The sequence below is a fragment of the Microtus ochrogaster genome, chromosome 5 (assembly GCF_000317375.1).
Source record: "Microtus ochrogaster isolate Prairie Vole_2 chromosome 5, MicOch1.0, whole genome shotgun sequence".
In the NCBI taxonomy this organism is placed as follows: Eukaryota; Metazoa; Chordata; class Mammalia; order Rodentia; family Cricetidae; genus Microtus; species Microtus ochrogaster.
The window spans coordinates 29,624,045-29,644,793 of NC_022012.1; the positions used below are offsets into that span (position 1 = coordinate 29,624,045).

The 20,749-nt window shown below is 42.2% G+C and overlaps 1 protein-coding gene across 1 annotated transcript in view; it reads left to right on the forward strand.

Moving 5' to 3' along the window:
* Nucleotides 1-20,749, forward strand: part of Cdon (cell adhesion associated, oncogene regulated) — an 88,534-nt gene that overhangs the window by 56,490 nt on the left and 11,295 nt on the right. The window contains exons 13-18 of the mRNA XM_005347024.3: nt 506-687; nt 1,164-1,269; nt 5,524-5,646; nt 8,874-9,095; nt 10,907-11,172; nt 13,603-13,682. Of these exons, the coding sequence (XP_005347081.1) occupies nt 506-687; nt 1,164-1,269; nt 5,524-5,646; nt 8,874-9,095; nt 10,907-11,172; nt 13,603-13,682 (979 nt within the window). The remainder of the gene's footprint in view (nt 1-505; nt 688-1,163; nt 1,270-5,523; nt 5,647-8,873; nt 9,096-10,906; nt 11,173-13,602; nt 13,683-20,749) is intronic.

Below are 20,749 nucleotides of genomic sequence, written 5' to 3' on the forward strand. Positions count from 1 at the left end.
TAATATCTAACTTTTTAAGTGTCATACTTTTGTTGCTGTTGCTGTTGTTTCAGTGGTGGAAATAGAAGTCAAGCCTTGCCCGTGCTAAACAAGCGCTCTACCACTGAGCTACATCCCCCGCCCCTTAACCATTTCATTTCTGGATTTTTAGTTGTTACTCTAATCCCATTTACTCCCAAACCTTGAGACTTGTGAAAAAGTGAGAACAAACTTATACTTTTGTTTGGGCTTATGACCACTTCTGCTCCTGGAATTTTAGATACACAGATGTAGCAGGTGTCAGTGTCTAACTCTCTGCCGTGGGGAACAGATGTAGTTAGTTGGGAAATGACAGCAGCGTTAGATATAGGTGAATCCAAGTGACACATTCCAGACTGAAAATCTTCAGTGATTGTATTTGAGTGATGAGGACACTCGCTTTAAGATTTTATTTTATTCTTTAGATGCAACATAACATCATCATAGGTTTTTATGAAAATGTTTTGTGTTTGCCCATTCTCTCAAGGTTCAACATACAAATTTCGAGTCATTGCTATCAACCATTATGGTGAGAGTTTCCGGAGCTCAGCATCCCGTCCTTACCAGGTGGCTGGCTTCCCAAATCGCTTTTCCAACCGCCCAATAACCGGACCTCACATTGCATACACAGAGGCTGTCAGCGATACTCAGATTGTGCTCAAGTGGACGGTAGGTGAATGGGTATCTTGTTAATGTGAGTTCCTGTCATTGTAATGCCCTTGTGACGTGATGTTATGAGCCACCAGTTGTTTGACTCCTAACTGTGGGGAAACGGAAGGGCACTCATGTTTGCCTAAAGCACATATTCTAAGAGACAGGGTTAAAGTGAAATTATTGTTTCTTCTGCTCTCATCCAGATATTAATGTAATTGATACTTTATTATTTATTCTTTTTGAATCAAGTGTACATTTATTTTGGAAGCTAGTGAAGTATGTGCTATTTTTTAGTGAAGTGTATACTGTTTTAGTTTTGTTTAGTTCTGCAGTAAGCTAAATGCTCATATACCTTTAAATATCTCTGCATCAGGTTTAAAAAATGGCCACTTATTGCAAAACAAAGCTAGAGAAACATTACCATACACATAAGGAAATGTGGTTGTTACTTTTATTTTTGCCTTTGACAAGTCTTTGCTTCTGTTTTCTAGTATATTCCATCAAGTAATAATAACACTCCCATTCAAGGATTTTATATCTATTATCGGCCGACAGACAGTGACAATGACAGCGATTACAAGAGGGATGTTGTTGAAGGTGAGTCCCTTGGTAAGCCGGAGCCCCTGCATAAGTGATTTTGTGGGGAGGGGCTAAACATCATGACCCATCATCACAGGCTGAGACCGAGTTAGAAATGATCTGATTTATGCTATTAAGTTTGTTCCAATGAAACCCAGTTTCTCAATATATACACACACAACACACACACATATATATACATACACACATATATGTATACATACAGTACATAATGTGTGTGTTGGTATATATGCATATATTTACACATTTACACATATGTGTGTATGTTACACACATATACACACCTATATGTAATATATATTATAGTGATCTGATTTTGTTTTACAGACAGGTATAAAAGTATGGGAGAAGATGACTGGTCAGTATTTCATCTGAAAAAAATTTTGACTTTTTTTTTTTTTAGTTACCAGTGACCTGAACGCATAAATCAGCTGCAACTTGTTACTACATTATAAAGCAAATTCTCCTCAGTGTCTCTGTACTAGGATGATCACATCTTAAGTGTGATGCAAACCTTTGGTGGCAGGAACCATTCTGCACCCACCGTGCCCTTTTCCTAACCCTCTGCATGGGTATTCTCACTCTTCTCTGTTGGGACTTTACATGCCTCTTCCTCAGACCAAGTCTTCCCTGGAGTTCTAACCAAAATAAGCCCTGTGTGTTTATGTCGTAACATTTTATCTAAGTGTACATATGTGAGCACCAGTGTTTGGAATTATATGTTTCTCTTACAAATAGTAACTTCCTTTGGACATGGGATCTCTGTTCCCTCTGCTGTGTTCCCTGCACCTTCTGTGGTGATGCGTTTGGTATTGATGGACTTGTTCAGAGGAAGAGCAGTGGAGTGTCTGGTGACAAGCAGGCTGGGGCAGGGACCAGCATGAGAGCTGGCTGGCGACCAGCGGACCTTCCTGTGGGGTGGGAGCTGCTTCAGTCGAGACGGGTGGTTCTAAGGAATGAAATAGGGAAGAGCTTTCTGACATAACTGTCTGAGTTCCCTCGCAGGTTCCTGGAGTCTGGAAGCATCAGGTACAAACCAGATGCTCGATTCTTGGTAGTATTATAGATGGGTTTCTTGATTTGGGAGGAAAACTTCTTCCAAGCTCTGTCTTCAGTGTAAATTCTGGCCTTTTGAAATAGTGAATGTCTTGATTGGATGTATAGTAGTTCAGACATAGCACATGTTCTTAGCATGTGCTGGTCCGTGAGTTCATGCACACATACATATACCCCAGTATACATAAATATATATACATGTAGCAAATCTTGTCAGAAAATTGTCCTAGGCCTAGGATTTATCATATTACTTCCTGCCATTAAATACATAGGCTTTTTTTAAAAAATTAGTTTAAATATGCTATATAATATCAAATATTACAGATTTTTTGAGATTTTATATGTTTTTATCTTACATGGATGAATATTTCCCCACATGTATGTATGTGTACCAGGTGTGTGCTTGGTGCCTTCGGAGGTCAGAAGAGGGAGTCAGATCCCCTGGAGCTGAAGTTGTGGATCAATTGTAAGCTGCCATGTAGGTGCTGGAACCAAACCATGTCCTCTACAAAATGGCCAAGTGCTCCTCACTCTTTCCAGCTCCTGTAGGATTTCTTTTAGTACTTATTCAGTGGAATTATTTTTGCAACTTAGTAAAAATCTTTGCAGTCTGGGTTTTTATCTTAGTAGGGTAGCTGCACATGACTGTATTTTGAATGGAGGAACAGTTCTTTCTTTTCTGCTGTAAGGTTAGTGGCACCCTTATTCTCTGCTCTCAGAAGTCATCAGTAGCCATCCTGAGGGAGAGAAGTGAACCTAAGGAACATTAGGAGACAGTGGAAAGCCAGCGGCATTCTTTGGTGGTCTAGACGTCCGTGCCTTGGGTGTGTTTGGTTTGTGAACATTCAGTGTGCTATACATAGTGTGTGGCTCTTCAGTTTGCATACTTTCCGTCAATCAAAAGGCTGTTAGAAAAAAACAGAAAGATAATTATGACTTCTGCATTTCGTTCTGTCTAAGTCTTTGTTTTAGTTTAGATGATTTAGAAGAATGGGGATATCAGATTTTTATTTTGAAAACTTTTGACATTGGTTAAACATTTGGCATAAGATGGCTCTAAACAAAGCCGACGTTAAGTGGCATGAATAGCTCTCTGGGTCCCCCTCCCTCATCCTCACCTTCCTCCTTGTACTTTCTAGGAATCCCTGTGGGTTAACAGGTTTTAAGTGTGCTCTTCAGAGGAATCTTTGACCTGATGTGAGCCTGGAACTCGAAGAGCGTTTACTGCCACTCCAGGTCTCGCAGCGCTCACAGATGAAGTTTCCCCTGTTCTTGGCCAGCTTGTTTATAAATGTAACACACTGAACACTTGGATGTTTAAGTGGGATCCAGTGTGCTGTGTAATTTGCTTATTCCTTATTTTCAAGCTTATTCATTTGAAATTCTTCCTGTGGCAACTGGAGCTATTGGTCTATTCTCTGAAATCCAGGAACAAAATGTTCATTTGCAGAATGTACGTACACTTTTCTCTAAAGATTTTGGCTACTCATGTGTGTATTGATCCAAAATTTAGGTCTCACCCCTTTCCCTCATTCTCTCTTTAGTGACCAGACTACAATAAGAACACTTGCATGTCTTACATTATCAGATCTTCTAAATTCTTTGCCACATTTGGGTAAACTACAAATGTTGTCAGCCTGCCAGTGTTTTTGTGTGGAGTACTTTTGTCTTGTTGAGAGGAGTTCCAGATCCCCATGTATAAAGACCATTGTGCACTGCAGTTCTAAGCCTGAGGCTTAGCACAGGGTGTGCACTCATTGGTTGGGTTTAGACACAACAGTGCACATAGCTATCTTACTTGTCAAGGATAAAAATGACTTCTGTTTGCCAACCTATAGTTTTTGCTATTGGAAAGATTGGCTATAATGCTGAAATACAAATCCAAGAAGGTGTCAGATGTCTATTGTAACTCTTTTCTCCTAAAAACCAGAACCCCATTACTGGAAGCATTGCTAGAGGCTGGATCCCATTACTGGTTCTCTGAAGGGAGTGCCCTGAGTCTAGCGGAGACCTTTATAGTTGGGTGTAGAATCAGAGAAGTCAAAGGCTACAGTGAGAATAGTCTCACGGGGAATTTTTGCATTTTAGAAATTGTCCCATTCCAGCTTTAACCAGTTCGTCGTTTAAAAAAAAATTGAGGTGTGAGGGGAGTTATCTCTTTACAAGTCTAGAACCCACTCCTAACAACTCAGAGACACTTGATCTCAGACAAGCAGATTTTCTGCCCTATAAAATGCGAGTCTGTGTGAATGAGGGGTTTTTGTATGGTGACTTGGAAAGGGGCTGAAGTGTTTTTGTCTGTGTTGAATTAGAAAGGAGCCTGTGATCCTGGTCCTGTCAGCCAAGCACATTTGACTTATGCGTGTGGTGCGGGTTTTTTGTTTCTTTCTATCCCTTTAATTAATTCTTAAATCGGTCGGTGGTATGCTTGGATTTCTAGGAAACACTGGAAACAGTTTGCAGAGTCAATTTCTAAATGGGATTAAGAGTACTTGAAGAGTTAATTAGAGCTGGCGAAAGTGTCCCTGTTTATGAAAGTTTGTCACAGATCCATGAAAGTGAGAACGGGGCTGATTTACACTGGCGTGCTCAGTTTGGGAGTATTTCTAGATGAAATGTTGGCTGCATGCCACAGATAACAAGCCCTAATAGTGGAGACACTTGTGCAGTTCTGGGACTCTGACTCAAAAGGACAGCGGTCTTGGACACAGCGGCTGTTTGCCTTTTGTGGCTCCGCGGCAGCCGGTGATGTGTCCATGGCAGTGGACGAGGGTTCTGTGAAAGGCTTCCCTGCAACCGCAGGGTCGGGCATGCACTGTTTGCTGAAGCTTTCTTTAGTGGGCGGGCATAGTGGCCAGACTTGCGGGACTAAAATGAGGATTTGAGATACTTTTCCCCCTATCCATGTATTTTTATTAAAGGCTCACCACTAATTTTTAATAACAACCAGTATTGCTGCCAACACCCCAGATACCCTTTGAGTTCATCTCTTCTCCTGTTTTACGTGCCACTTAGTAGAGATGCTGTTCATCCATGATGCAGTCAAAGGGCTCACGTGGCGCATGCTTTGATCTCACAGGCTGTGTGAAATGCCGAGCACTGCTGATAAATCTCATTCTGAAAGCACGGAACGCACACATTTGTGTCACAATCCTGTGTGGTGTCCACAGCTTGTCTCTCGCATCTCTTTTCTAGGTTCAAAGCAGTGGCACACGATTGGTCACCTGCAGCCGGAAACCTCCTATGACATTAAGATGCAGTGCTTTAATGAAGGCGGGGAGAGCGAGTTCAGCAACGTGATGATCTGTGAGACCAAAGGTAGGACACGTGCGGAAGCCTGCGTTCCTTCCTGGCCTGTGTTAGAATCCCAAACACTAGATCACATCTTAGAGCTATGGGGATATTTCTACGTGCAAATTCTGCTTTGGACGCCTTTCTAGATGCATGCATTTATACTGCCCCCATAGAAGTACATTGTGTTGAATAGAAGAACACTTATCTAAAATATTGTCTATGTAATGGTGCCCATTACTTTCCATGTGACCATATATACATCACTTCTTTTTTCTTATTCTTCATAAAGAGAGTAGAAATATTTGCTACTTTCTATGAAAATTAAAATATAATTAAAACTATAAAAGATTAAGGAAAAGTACTACCCTAGTGTTACAGTTATGATAATGCAGTGTCTGAGGCTGGGGACTGCATAAGGAAAGGGGGTGTGCTGAGCTCCTAGCTCTTCAGGTCTGTGAGGACCTGTGACAGGCGGCATCACAGGGATAGGAGTGCACACGAGAGGAATTGGTCATCTGGCAAGACAGAAAGCCAGGAAGGCCAGACAGGGGCAGGCTTGCTCTTTATAAGATCTCTCTCATGAGAACCATTAGGACCTCACAGGAACGTAAGCAGTTCCTTCTGAGTCGGGAACCCTGGGAGTTCCCTCTAGGCCCCAACTCTTTACATGACCACACTGGGGACCAAGACTGGAGGATACACTGAGGCCATGGCAACCTGCTGAAAGCAGTTTCTTGAGTGATGGATGCACGTACTAGCTACATGTTTAATAATGTGTTAAGTTTAAGATAGCGGTCATTTTAAATTGTCATTCTCAACTCTGCCTGCACCCAGAGAATGACTATAGGAGATCTTTAAAAGGAGGAAACACCATATGGGGACAGAAGAAATGGTTAATCTGGTTGTTCATAAAGCAGATTGGAAGTCTTTATACCTCATTGGGACTCTTCTCAATGGTCTTTAACACAAAAGTCTCCACTGTGGATCTCCGTTGTCCCATTGCTTAGTGAGAAGTAGGGAACCACCTTTGAGATCATTTAGGAAGTTCTGTGTCTTCTCCTTCCTCTTTGCTTTCTCCTAGGTGTCAGTGGGGCCCTCAGTGCGGCACTGCTCATAGCCAGCCAGGGATCTGGCTTTCATCTAGTCATGTAGGCATGCTGAGATCTGGTAATGCCTATTTTAGAAGATAATAATAATTGTTATTAAGTTTATTATCACCATTAGTTTACACAGTGTCTCATGTTTTCCTATGTAGCCTTGAACTCCTGGCCCTTCCTGAATGCTAAGATTATGGGCACACAGCCTCATACTCAGTTTATGTGGTGTTGGGCTCAAACCCAGGGCTTTGCGTTCTGCCATATCCCTGGTCCTTAAGAAGGATCTTTTGAAGAAGGCTTGGGTGGTGTGGAAGAAGAAAGTTGAATATTCCGACTAGCCATTAGTGTCGGCTACAATTGTTCTTATTTGATGATGAGAAAAGGGATAAAACAAGGAAACAAAGACTCAAGATTGAATTGCAAAGCCAGGCTTTGTTCCTGTTTAGAAATTCTCAGTTATGTGTCTTTCTGCTGAAAAGCTCTCCTATGAAATCTGCATTAGCCATCTGTCCACCTGGACCTTATCTTGAATTTCGTTTGGATTCTATCTGTCTGAGTACCTTTCTGAAGGCAGCATTGTGATGCACTTAGGAGTTCTTGCTTGTTTCTAGACTGCTGTGACATTCAGAATAATCAAATGAAGTATGTCATCTCTTTACCCAAAACATTAAGAGTCTTGCCAGACCGGGCTAGAGAGGTTGACTATTCTTACAGAGCACAGCAGTTGGTTCCCAGCACCTATGCTGAGTGGTTCACACGTGCTATAACTCTAGCTCCAGAGGATCCAATGCTCTTCTGGCTTCTAAGGGTGCCAGAACACACAAGTGCATATATACACACAAAATTATTTATATAAATCTTAGCAGACACCAGGTGAAACAATGCTGGTCTATGGTTATAGCTCAGAGAGAAGGCACCTGCATAGCATGTACAAAGTGGTATGTCTGTCCCCAGCCCTGCAAAGAAGGAATCATATGAGATGGTATCATAGTGTGTTCTCTGGTCACGTGGCTGTGTTCAGAATAGCACCCCTCATTATCAGCTGCAGGTTACAGCCGGTGGGAGTTTATTGAATGGAGGCTGGGAAGTCAGACATAGTGCTGACAGTCTGTCAGAGCCTCCAGTCTGCGTCATAGCACAGTGGAAGAGCAAGTGAATTAGACCAGACAAAAAGAGTCTACATTCAAACCCACTCCTGTAATAATGATGTTGATCCATTGGTGGAGATAAGGTCCTGACTACCTAATCACCAATTACATTTTTTAATGTTGTTATCTTGTGGTTACATTTCTACATGAGTTTAAAGATAGCTAAATTCAGACCATAGCACTTTTTGTTACAGCCTTAAGATGGAGCTCTTTTTTTATCTCCATTTTTCTGAACACAGAACAGGTTCATGGAAGTGAACGTGATATAAGTGGGAGGGTTGAGTTTTAACCTGGGGATCCTGGTTCCAGAGAATGGGCCGTCAGCTACTATACTCTGCTTATGACGGAGTGGGACTTTTCTGACCTTTAGAGCAGTAAGAACATGTGACTTGCAGATGGCGAGAATGGAGTTTGTGTCCCATTTGTTAAATAAGTTTGTGATCACAGTTGCCCAGAATACCCATGAAGCAAGAAAGAGGCCGTGTTTATATGGCCTTGTTGGGGGTGCTTAAAGGGTACATAAGGTGTTTAGGGTTATATGCAGTTGCTATCTTATATCAAAGTTAATTCTCTAATGTCCCTTTTTTACATGATAGGAGAATAAAGCACTAAGTCTAATTTAGAGGAAAAGATATCACACAGACTTAGTTTTGTTTTGTGTGTTTCTTTTGTTTTATTTTCTGTCCATAAGTTGAAGTATTTTAGTTCAACCTGGGGAGTCTTCTGTGAGCCCAGCCCAGCAGATCATCATACAGCTGTTTGGGTCAACCCAATTTGTATGTTTCTTGGCTCTTAGAATTGCTCAAAAATTTGAGGACTAAAACTCTGGCTGATCAGAATTTCAAATTCTGGATCTCTCCTTGTGACTCACTGGTGGTCATATCGTCTCCGTGAGGAGTGTAAACAGACCAGCCTGCCTCCCCAGCCAGACCTCCTTCGGAGAGTCCATTTCATAAACTCTGTATTCACTCTGACTTCATTTTCTTTTTTTTAATATTTCATCCAGTAAAACGTGTTCCTGGAGCTTCAGAGTATCCCGTGAGAGACTTGAGCACCCCTCCCAGTTCTTCGGGAAACGGAGGGCATGTGGGGCCTGCGACCAGCCCTGCCAGGAGCAGTGATATGTTGTACCTCATCGTTGGCTGTGTGCTTGGTGTTATGGTCCTCATTCTTATGGTTTTCATTGCACTGTGTTTGTGGAAGAGTCGCCAGCAGAGTGCCATACAGAGTGAGTCATAAGTATTTCCTTGTATTTTTCTAAAGATGGGTAGAAAAAATATTGTCAGAATAAATATTGATTCCTAACACGTTCATGTATTTGTGCCCTGGAGTGAAAGCTGTTAGACTCTCCACTCAGAGGGGGTGGGTGACTTTAGAACCATTCGTGCTGCCAGCCAAAGTAAGTGGAGCATCAAATTAAATTTCCCAATAGAAATAAACACCAAAGCCCAAGCTAAGCAGGTTTCTGAGTAAATAGCTGTCTTGGTGCTGGGAAAGCCTGACTTTGTTGGACCACCAAAGAGGATGAGTGCTTGAAGCATTGGTTCTGGAATCACTGTAGGAACATCTTCGTGCTGTGCAAGTCTGGTCAACAGGGAATGCCTTGACAGAAAGGAGCGCAGTGAAGCCTGTTAGACACCATCAGTAGGTGTCATGAGCAGGGATAGAGTAGCCCTGTCTCTAACTACTATACCTGCACAACTCTGAAGTGACATACTGCCTCCCAAATACATCAAGTAAGAGGCGTGATTTTAAGTTGATGATGGTACTATTGTTCCTGTCCCCAACCGTTTGAAACACTAAAACCAAGTCAAGCAGGGTTATCAGACTTCGGTGAGGGAAAGGTTTTCCTGTTTGGTCCAAGAATAAGGAAATAAAAGAAAAGCAAGGGGAAATCCATAGTGATAAGTACTTGCAGGGACCATTGTCAGATTCTCCCCCTTTAAGTTAGTCACTCTTGGGGGAAAACATTATGTATTTTGATTGGACAGTGCCTTCTAAAAGAGGCATGACTGGATTGATGACATCAGGCTGCAAAGCTTGTGACTATTTGATTGGGCCTTTAAATGGTTCTAAAGTTATACTAATTGTGTGTGTGTTGAATGGGAAAGCATTGTTCTGGTTATCTGAGCAAGACTGATCTGATAAGAAGTCATTTTCCTTTGTGATCATAATATCTTTACAAAATGGAAAATTATCATGAGTATTGATTCAGCCATTTATGCCACCAGAAGAAACTCATTGTCTGCTGCCTGTCAGACACCTTGCTAAATAATAAATAATGGAGATCTACTGATAAGATAACCAGGACCTGCTCCGAAGGAGCACAGGTTACCAGTGCAGGAGGGAGCCACCTGTGGGGAAAGCAGGACCAGGAGAAACTTGGAGAGCACCTAGCAAGAGTCTGGCACCAGGGTTGTAGAGTTTCGTTGCTAGGATTCATAGGAATAGCTTTTCTTTTTCTAAATGTTTCTGGCAGATGCGCCTCTGGAAATCAGAATTTGCACAAGTGTTTTTAATATAAGGAATAAAATCGCCTTTTTGCCTTTGGAACCTCACACCTTTGGCATGCAAAATGACAGGAGGAGCTATTGAATAGCCAGCAGATGGACACATGTCATCATCCTTTTTTACCTAAAAGTGCTGCTTACTGCTGTTTAAGTCATTCTCGACTCAGTATTCTGACAGTTGTTTTCAGCTCTCTGCAGTGCGTGGGAGTCTAAGCACTTCTACTTAAGCGTTGCCGTCGTTTGGATGATTTCCTTTTGCACATTATCCCCTTGGGAGTAATTCTCCCTGATAAAATGTTCCTTCTATTAGCAGAGTCTGAGTTAACTCAGCATGCCAAGCTACTCTTCACTCTAAAGAAACAATAGCAGCAACTCTACCAGAGCCTTGTGGGAACAGTTTAGCATGTTTTATTTTAGCCTTGTTTGTAGCATCTTAGTGATTTCATTAATAACATTTCTCAGCAGGAAGATTTTTCCTTCAGTATCTGACTTTGCTTTTCATTCTGGGCTTGTTTATTCTTTTCAACAGAATATGATCCTCCAGGATACCTCTATCAAGGGTCAGAGATTAACGGGCAGATGGTAGAGTACGCCACGCTCTCAGGAGCAGCCCGGATCAATGGGAGTGTCCACGGAGGCTTCCTCAGCAATGGCTGTTCTCATCCCCACCATAAAGGCCCCGGTGGAGTCAATGGGATCCTGAATGGAAGCATCAACAGAGGGCTTGATTCTGCACACACAAACTCGCTAGCCAGGACACGGGTCGAGTTTGAGCATTCCCACCATCTACTGAATGTAAGAGACCTCATTGTAAATGATAGCTTCTCTGGGCCTCAGTGTGGTGGGTGGGGTACAAGGACTGGTGGTCACTCGACTTCTTTCATCGTAAGTCGTGGATGTGTGCATGGCATGTGTTGCCAGCCGCTCCAGATTTAGAGGAATCTTCATCAGTTTTCTGTCATCGGTAATAGCTGTAGTTGTCAGCTTGGTCTAGCTTTAAATTATTTACCACAAAGTGGAATGCAGGAAAGAACACATTGGGAGTTATTCTTGAGACGAAATGGAAATAGTGCTGAGCAAAGACCAGGCCAGATGGTTCACATTTCATTTACTTGGAGCCGAGTCTGAGAACTGCAATGCTGTAAAGTCTGGCAAACGGAGGAACGTTCTACAGCACACTGGGGTGCTGTGGTAGAAGGAGGTGGTGGCCAGCGCTCCTCATTGAAGAAGCAATTCCAGTCTGTACCTGCTGTTGTCGTGCACAGTGCAGGACCTGGTGCTGCTTAGCTTTTGACGGATCAGTACACTTGTAAATGTAGATGCTAGGACAATACTGAGATCTTTTCCCTTAGAGCTGGAACCCGGGGCCTCTCCTCTAGTAGGCAAGTGCTCCCCTGACGAGCAGCATCCCTAGCTTTATGAAGACCGTGAAGAGAGCTCACAGGCTGCCACATCGGGACTTCATTTAGCCCAGTGATTTTTTTTTTTAAACCCTGTAGCATATAACCCTTTTGGATTTTAGAATAGCATTTTTAGCCACAAGGAGTTCAGTTGCAAAACCTTGAAATTTCCTTGTTTCTGAGACAGTTTCGTCCCTGTGTATGGACTGGAATGACCGGCACAGTTTAGGTAATACTGCTTGACGGGTTCTCATACGAGGGAGTTTGATTTATTATATTTCTGGTCTGGGCACCCATATTACCTTTTAATCAGATAATTGTTCAGTTTATCAAATTAAACACTTATTTCATTTTTACTATTATTCTGATTACCAAGACCTTTGCTACAATCTGGAAAAGTTAGGTTTTTTTTTTTCCATCTTCAATTTAGTAAAGATACTGAAATATTAGATTTGCCACAAAAGCTGGAAGGTCCATTTGTACCATTAAGTTAAAAACCTATAGCTTTTGTGGGACTGAATTTTTGTACGTTCTACAAAGTGTACCGTCCCCAAAAGGTAGTAATTTCATTCTTCTGTGGAGGAAGTCCCCATCCCCAGTCCACGCCTCGCCTCAGCTGAGGAGCAGAGAAAGCTGATGGAGAAAGCATTTCACTTGGAACATCACTGGCTGTTTCTAGAAGAAGCCCTGTCGAAGACCAGCTCAGAACTCTGGCTTTTCAGAACCGACAGGCCATTTAAATGAGGTTGTCAGTGTGACTGTAAACTTTTCATCCTCTTACCCTTCTGAAAGGGAAGACATAAAGAAATTACAACCTTACCTGGGATCGTGAAAATCACTGATTTGACTTTAACAGTTCAGCAATTCTCACAAATGACATCGTTCTTCTGAACTTCCGGAGTTTGCCCTCATGGACTCGATGTAGTCCAGGGATATGCTTCCTCTGTTGTTAGGTGGATTAGGGTTACTGAGAGAAATGTCTAGTCTTGGTTGGTTTGGCACTTGTTAAGATAAGGGACATGGAAAGTGTAGCAAAAGCTGCCTGAACCTTCTCTAACCTCAAAGGCCTGCCTGAGGTTTGAGTGCTGTGTGACAACCCCTTCCCCTTCCCAGTTCAGCCCTGCTGTTTTTCTCCAGAAAGCAGAACTCTGATTCTAAGGCCAGTCAATCTTTAACTTCCTGTTTGCCATTCTGTATGTCAAGTGAACATTTTACAATGAGGTATGTGTTAATCTGGGCATTTTCCTTAATTGCGGAGCAGTTCCCGCCAAAAGCAACACCAAAATATTAATATTCCCTCCAAGTCATTGCTGGCTGAGAGTCTGCTCCATCTGGAAAAATATGACGTTTTAAAACAGCACAGTCAAGTGAACAGACCTAACCGAAATAATTACGGGAAAATGAAGATGGGCTGATCTTGTGACATCACTCAAACAAACTTTACACCCTGTGTCTCTAAGAGGCGTCACATGAGCTCTTTCCATGACTGCTAGGAAAGAAAACACGAGTGGGCGCTTATGATGCATAATATATTTTAAGGCATAAATTTGAAATACTGAAAGGAAGTGACTAACCTCCCTCCATTTATTTGCTCTTTTTCCAGTACAAAAGTACCTGGAAGAATGTGGCAGCTCAGCTTTAGGGGTGCACGGTACCATTGCACAGGGCTCACTTGTGAATGAGTAGCAAGTATCCCATTGCTCAGGCAGTGTGTAAAAGTGTACTACCTCCATTGGTTAGTGGTGTGTATTTGTGTTTATTTAACAAGTGATCTCTGCCCGTTCAGCTTCTTCTTTTCTTTTTCCTTGGATGTTGTCCTGCCCAGGGTGGAGGAATGTACACAGCAGTGCCTCAGATTGACCCACTGGAATGCATTAATTGTCGGAATTGCCGGAACAACAATAGGTATGTTAGCGTGGGCCCAGCTACACTGCTGTGACCAACACATTCTGGGCCACCTCCTTGGTTTTTCTATACTTTACACAAAACTCCACCGTCTTAGTTTAAGACTGTGATTTTTTTATGTTTCTGTGCCTCAGTTTCTTTAGGCATGGAGTGACGAGATTAAAGGCTTTGTTTTTGAATAGAGTGTTGTTAAGGGTAGGGTTCTTCACCATATTGCAGTTTTTGTCTTTTCCCATTTCTTATTTGCATGTCTGTGTTGGGATGAGTATAAGCAGTTGCTTGTGTTTAAGCAGCACACAAAACAAAAACATCTATCTATAGAGTGGTTTTTCCACAAAAATATTGCTGGAATGTTTTTATTAGACTATGTAGTGTTTCTTTTCTCTCTCTTTTTTTTAATTCTTAAAATCTTATGATACTTAAGAAAATATTTACTTGGGCTGTGTGGTGTATGTCTTTGGTCCCAGCACTCAGCAGGCAGAAGCAGGTGATCCCTGTGAGTCTGAGGCTAGCCTGGTCTCCACAGTGAGTTCCAGGACAGCCAGGCTACATAGAGAGACCCTATCTTAAAACAAAACAAAAACCACAAGAAATTTTGCATATGTATGTCCATGCATGTACATGTGTGTACACGAGTATGGTACACATGTGTGCGTGTGGAACTTAAAGGATGACCTCAGATGCCCTTCCTTAGGTTGACCTGGAGCACATCTGATAGTCTGTGCTGGATTACAAGCCCTGAGGATCTGCCCTCTCTGCCTTCCCAGCACTGGGGTTGCAGACACACACCACAGACCAGGGTCTGTGGCTCCCTCCCCAGCCCAAACCTTGCTTTTCAAATCTACAGTTTTCAATAGTAAAAGTGATATATACAATAGTTTAAATAAGATAAAATTCTGTAGAATAATATGTAAACTTAAGTCTTGACACATAGGAAACTGACATGGCGGCACATCTCTGTCTATAACCTCAGTAACCTGTAACCCCTAAATTGGGGAGTATAGTCCTACAAATTCAAGACCAGCCTGGGCTACATGGTAAGACCTTATCTCAAGCCCAAGCAAACAAAATGCATCAACTTTGACACACTGAATATAAGAAAGCTTTCATACTATTTCTATATATATTATTAATATATTAAATATTAATTGCAAAGAACTAGCAGACAGTTTGCTAAGAAACTTGAATTTTAGTTGGGTCTGATAGTGCAAGCCTTTAATCACAGCTAATTGGGAGGCCGAGGCAGGAGAACTGTAGGTTCAAGGCCAGCCTGACATGGGGTGGAGGCTCTTAGTTCTTCCATGTACTGCTGCTGTACGTATCAATTCCAAAGGACTGTTGAAGTTACATCAGAAATCTTAGTTCTTTTCTATAATGATCTTATTGAGTTAAATAATCCTAAAAATTCGTCCTACTTCTGAAATTCTGCAACTAGAAAACTTAGTACCTAAGATAGCTGGAGTGTATCTTGAAGTTTGGATCATGCATTATTGAGAAGCGCTGTGGGATATTTTTTGTGGGATAAATTTTGTCCACTGTAAAGATTTGTCACTCATACTGGTTTAATAAAGTGCTGATTGGCAAGTAGCCAGGAAGGAAGTAGAAGTGGGGCAACCAGACTAAGAGAATTCTGGGAAGAGGAAAGACTGAGTAGCAGTCACCAGTCACACACAGAGGAAGCAAGATGAGAATGCTATACTGATAAAAGGTACCAAGCCACATGGCTAAGCATAGACAAGAATTATGCGTTAATTTAAGTTGTAAGAGCTAGTTAATAATAAGCCTGAGCTAATAGGCCAAATAGTTTATAATTAATATGTCTCGGTGTGTTTATTTGGGACTGTGGGACCAGGCGGGACAGAAACTTCCATCTATAGAGAAGGGTTTCCTTTGTTGCTTTTCAATGAAATAAAAAGTTAAGAGTTATCCCTAGAAATCAGTTGCACCAGAAAGACCTAGCTAACCATAAATCAAAGTACATCTTTTCAAGGCAGGAGAGCTGGGTTTGTACTGGAATGAAAGCAAGCCTGGACTGCATAGTGAGACCTATCTTAGAAAACAAACAGTACATTGTTTTAGCAATTCTCAGAACAGAGCAACAAATCATAGCTACTTTTTGTTCCTTACCTAACTTGTAAAGGCTTATGTATTAGCCAGAGCTGTCTCGCCTAGTTTGTATACTAAGAGTTACATGTTTCAACTCTGTGACACTCATTTTGAAAATGTGCATATATCAAAGCCACAGTTTTGCTCAGAAATTTTCACAGACTCTCATCACAGTTGGTTAAGAAAACATGGGAAGGAACTTGAAAACCTAGGTGCGGTAGCTTTTGCCAGTAATCTCAGTGCTTGAGAGGCTGAGGTGGTCAGATTGCCATAAGTCTAAGGCCAGCTTGGGCTGCAGAGCAAGACTGTGTCTCCAAAAACTACGGAGGAGGAGGAAGAAGTTAATGAAGCTGGCTCACACACTTGGCAGTAATCAACTGGGTTAATTTAACAAGTGGTCACGAGAGTTTTTATGTCTCGTGTTGTCCTTGTGTGGTTCTGTGGTCATTGCAGATCTTGACTGTTAAGAGTGTTGTAATGAGGGGGCCCTTTGGTCTACGAATAAGTAGTCCTGTGCCTTGGCACTGCTTAGGTTTGTGATCTTGGGAGACTTACATAGTATTAGAGTTAGCACCCTTATCTGAAAGGTAAAAAGTTATTCTCAGTAGTAGAAGACTGATCTGAACACAGTACAATATAGACTTTAATAAAATGTCTTGATGATGAGATTCCATCTTATGCCCAAAATAGATTCCCTCCCTCCCTCCCTCCCTTTCTCCCTCGCTCCTTCCTTCCTTCCTTCCTTCCTTCCTTCCTTCCTTCCTTCCTTCCTTCCTTCCTTCCTTCCTTCCTTTTTGGTTTATCAAGACAGGTTTTTCATGTAGTCTTGGCTTTCCTGGAACTTACTCTGTAGAGCAGGCTGGCCTCAAACTCACGGAAATCCAACTGCCTCTGCCTCCCAAGTGCTGGTATCAAAGGTGTGTGCCACTCCTGCCCAGCTGAGATCCCATTTCTTTAAAAGAACGTAAATGACCTCTGCCAACTTCAGTTTGGTCATTTGCATGTTCATCTGTGGAGAATTAGGAGATTTTATTATAAATTATAAAGTATTTCTCTTAATTTTGAGGTTAATAACTTTCTGCATTTCAAGTTTGTTTTTCTGCTGTCTGGAAACAAGAGAATTCTCTTCATCTGTGTTTCTCACTTGCTTAAGTGTTCTTCCTGCATGAAAATCCACTTGTTTAGGGCAATACACACACACACACACACACACACACACACACACACACACACACACACACACACACACACAGAGTAGTAGCAGCAGCAGTAGCATTGTGCATCTTACAGCCTTATGTTTAAAGAGCAGAAGCAAACCTTTGATTCTGTAATGTAAACTACAGCAGGATATGTGCTAGAGGAGGAGGCAAGTGTGAAATGTTGGAAAACACAGTGTAAGTGGTGTCTTACCTCATATGAAGGTTTCTGAAGAGTGTCATGTATTCAGGGATGGGTTTCTGCTTGACACATAGTAGTGTGCAAAGGTGTTGGAGAGGGGAGACTGTTAGACATTGTTGTAAGCAAACTTAACTTTTGTCCCAGGAATGAGGAAGCAGGGGATGAAATTCTAGAGTTGCTGTCATCATGACTCTGCTGTTGTCTGATAGGGGCCCCAAAAATTTAAATTAGGACTGGTGAGATGGCTCCACTGGCTAAGGTGCTTGCTGCCAGGCCTGACGACCTGAGTTCAGTAACTAGGACCCACTTGATAGGAGGAGAGAACCGACTCCCACAGGTGTCCTCTGACCTCCATACATGTGCCATGTCCCACGTATGCATACCACACCGACTAAACAAACATTTTTAATAAGTTTTTTTAAATGAAGATTCCAAATATGTAAACATTTTTCAAATGCGAATGACCTGGTTGGTAATTGCCAGGGTGGTGGACGTAGAAATAAGCAACCTAATAAAGCAATTCATTGAGAAAAGTGATGAATTTGGTTTCTAGTACCAATGGTTGTTACTGATCCAGGGAGACAGGCAAGGATACTGTTGTTTGGGTGGAGATACTGGGACTGCAATACAGATGTAATAACATCTGTTGCAAAGTTTTCCAGGCTGTACCTATAGTTGCAGTTTGATATTTTTAAAGGAGACAATAACCGTGACTGGCTAATTTTAACCCATTACTTGAGCTGTTGATTTGCTTTTATTTATTTTGGAATTGAATTACTCGATGTTGTTTATTATTATTATTATTATTATTATTATTATTATTATTATTATTTTGCTCACCACCTTGGTAATATTGTCAAAAAATAAAAGAAATGAGGAAAGGAGAGTGAGAAAGGACAAAGAAGGTGTGTTCATCTGGTAGACATTTGCTGCGGGTCTGCAGTGAGCCAGAGGTGTGGGGATACAGAACTAAGCCAACGGGCTCATCCTGCGTACATGGGGCTCATGGTCTGGTGTTTTTCAAAATGACATCATAAAGATTTATAAATAGTGAAACTAGGTCTTCTAAAAAGAAAAGAATAAGAGATATTAGAGCTCCCTAAGCAGAAAGCATTTTGTTAACGATGAGGAATTTACAAAATGAGGTAAAAGGGACAGGTTAGGTTTGAAGCTTTCCAGGCAGAGAGTACTATTTATGTGGAATCTCTAAGTCAGGTTGATGTTCCTAGAAACTATTTTTAAAAAGGGTCAGAGGAGAAAGGTTAATGAAACCACGTCATTCAGAGCCACAGCAGGTTCGCGAAAGATTTTTAAACAGCTCGTCACCAGCTAGACCTACAGTCATCACGAACACTGTAGGCGCAGTTTGTGAAGTGAGAGGCAGAGTGGGTGTGGGATTTCATAAATGAGACGCTAGTTTGTTGAAGAGGCTGGGGAAGGGTGAGTCTGGGTCACCAGCTGCAGTCATCTCCCTAGGAGTCAGCTTTGACGAAGGCTCCTTGCCCAGCAGTGTGCTATAGGACACCTGGGGTTAGCCCTGGCAGTGTCTTCTCTGTTTCACAGGCATTTACGACCAGGCAGGGCTCCTTAGGAGTCTCTCTGTGCAGCATCTCACCTGCCCTGCAGCTTGCTCCTCCTTTTCCTCTGCCTTCTCAGGGTTAAAACCCGAATGCATTTCTTAGAGCAGGGCTTTTAAGAAACCAGTTGTTAGTAACCCTCAGTCACTCCCTTTTCTCATCCCTCTATTTTAGCAGTGACTCAGAGGAGCAAGGGTGATGCTATTGACATAACCGGAGTTCTGATAGAAAAAGATGTGGGAGCAAACCAGGTGCAGAGACACGTGCTTTTAATGTTCGCAGTCAGAGGCAGGGGCAGGAAGATCTCTGTAAATTTGAAGCCAACCTGGTCTACACAGTGAATTCCAGAATAGCCAGGGCTACATAGAGAAACCCTGAATCAAACAAACAAACAAGAACAACAACACCACAATGGAACAAGTAAGAGGGACGCCCCCTAGCCATCTGTGGGAAAACTGTCCCAGGGCTTCTGTGGCGTGTAAATGACCGTCAGCTCTTCTGTGTTCTCTTGACTCGAAACATTTTCTGGATTTTAGTGCTGTGTAGAAAGAGGCCTGTTAAATGCAGCCTTACAGGGAGCCGGTTTCCTCCACTGAAAATGTAACTGAGAAACCATTGTGCCGTTCGTATCCCCTCTGCTGAAGAGAAAATTGAGAAACCATTGTACTGTTCAGCCTTTCAAGAGTTAAACAGATCGTAATGAAATAAATCAAATTCTTTCTGCCTTTCTCTTCTCCTCAATTCAGACAGAAGAGTACAGTTCTGGATATGCAATCAAATGTGGTTTGTTAGCTGCTTGGCTGGTTTAATGGGAAGGAACTGACATTAAATTGGGCCCATTTACCATCAGTCTTGATCATCTGTAGGAGAGAGTAGAGGAGACACTGATGAAATCCACAGATGAGCGAATAGAGGTCCCATCAGGAAAGAAGGAGAGATTAACTTTAAGGGTCCTAGAGAGACTGGAAATGGGCAGGAAGTAAAAATCAGCATGGAAAAATGTCTATAATTCATCTGGGGTGGGGGGGAGTCCAGGCTGAATGGCTGATAATCAAGAGAAAGAAAGTCACTGGGGATAATGCCTAGAAAATCAGTTATTGCAGATGGCTGCCAAGTTTTTGTGATAATCCTAAATGTCTGTGTGTTCTCGGTCTGGGAGTACCCTTCCACAACTGATGTCAGCTGTGCTCAGATGGAAATGAGACGCAGAGATGAAGTGAGGATATTAAGTTATGGAAGGAGTCTCCGGCGAGGTTTGATGGACCCAGGTGGTTGTTAATTGTCTAGCATACTTAAACTCTTCCTCTTAGTGGGTAATTTTTTATAACCCAGCCCCTCTTCTATTTGTGACCACTTAGCAATTTGAGAACTATCCATAATGCTAAAGAAGAAAGCACAAAAGTCCAAAATTCCGCTTTTCCTTCACCTAGGTAATCTGTCCACTTTGAGGAGAAAAAAAAAACGTCTTATATATTTTTCTTTAAGATTTGCTTTTTTTTCATGTGTGTGTGTCTTTGTGAGTGTGTGCCACGTGTTTCTTTAGAAGTCGGAAGAGAGTGTTGGATTGCCTGGAGCTGGGGTTCCAGGCAGATGTGAGCCATCTGATTTGATTCTGGGAGTGGAACAGCAGCCATGTTCTCAACCGCTGATAACATCTCTAACTGCTCAATACCTTTTCGGGAAAATTGTATGTCTCCCCACATTTGCCTCTTGTAACATGGAGGCTGAGAGCCTGCTGTCATGGAGCATTGTGTTGCTTTTGGTCTTTAAATTATAAGCCGTTTGTGAGTCTCTTTGCCCCGTTCTTTACTGCTCTCCGTCTTTCTCTGCCTCCCAGCGCCCATTGTCACCTTTCGTGTAAAGGTAGCTGATAAATTGACTTCTAAAGGAACGTCTCACCATGATGCTAGGGTCATCACAGTATGCAACAGTGCAGACGGTGAGAATGCAGGACGTCATGGCCCTGCAGGAGGGTCATCACAGTAT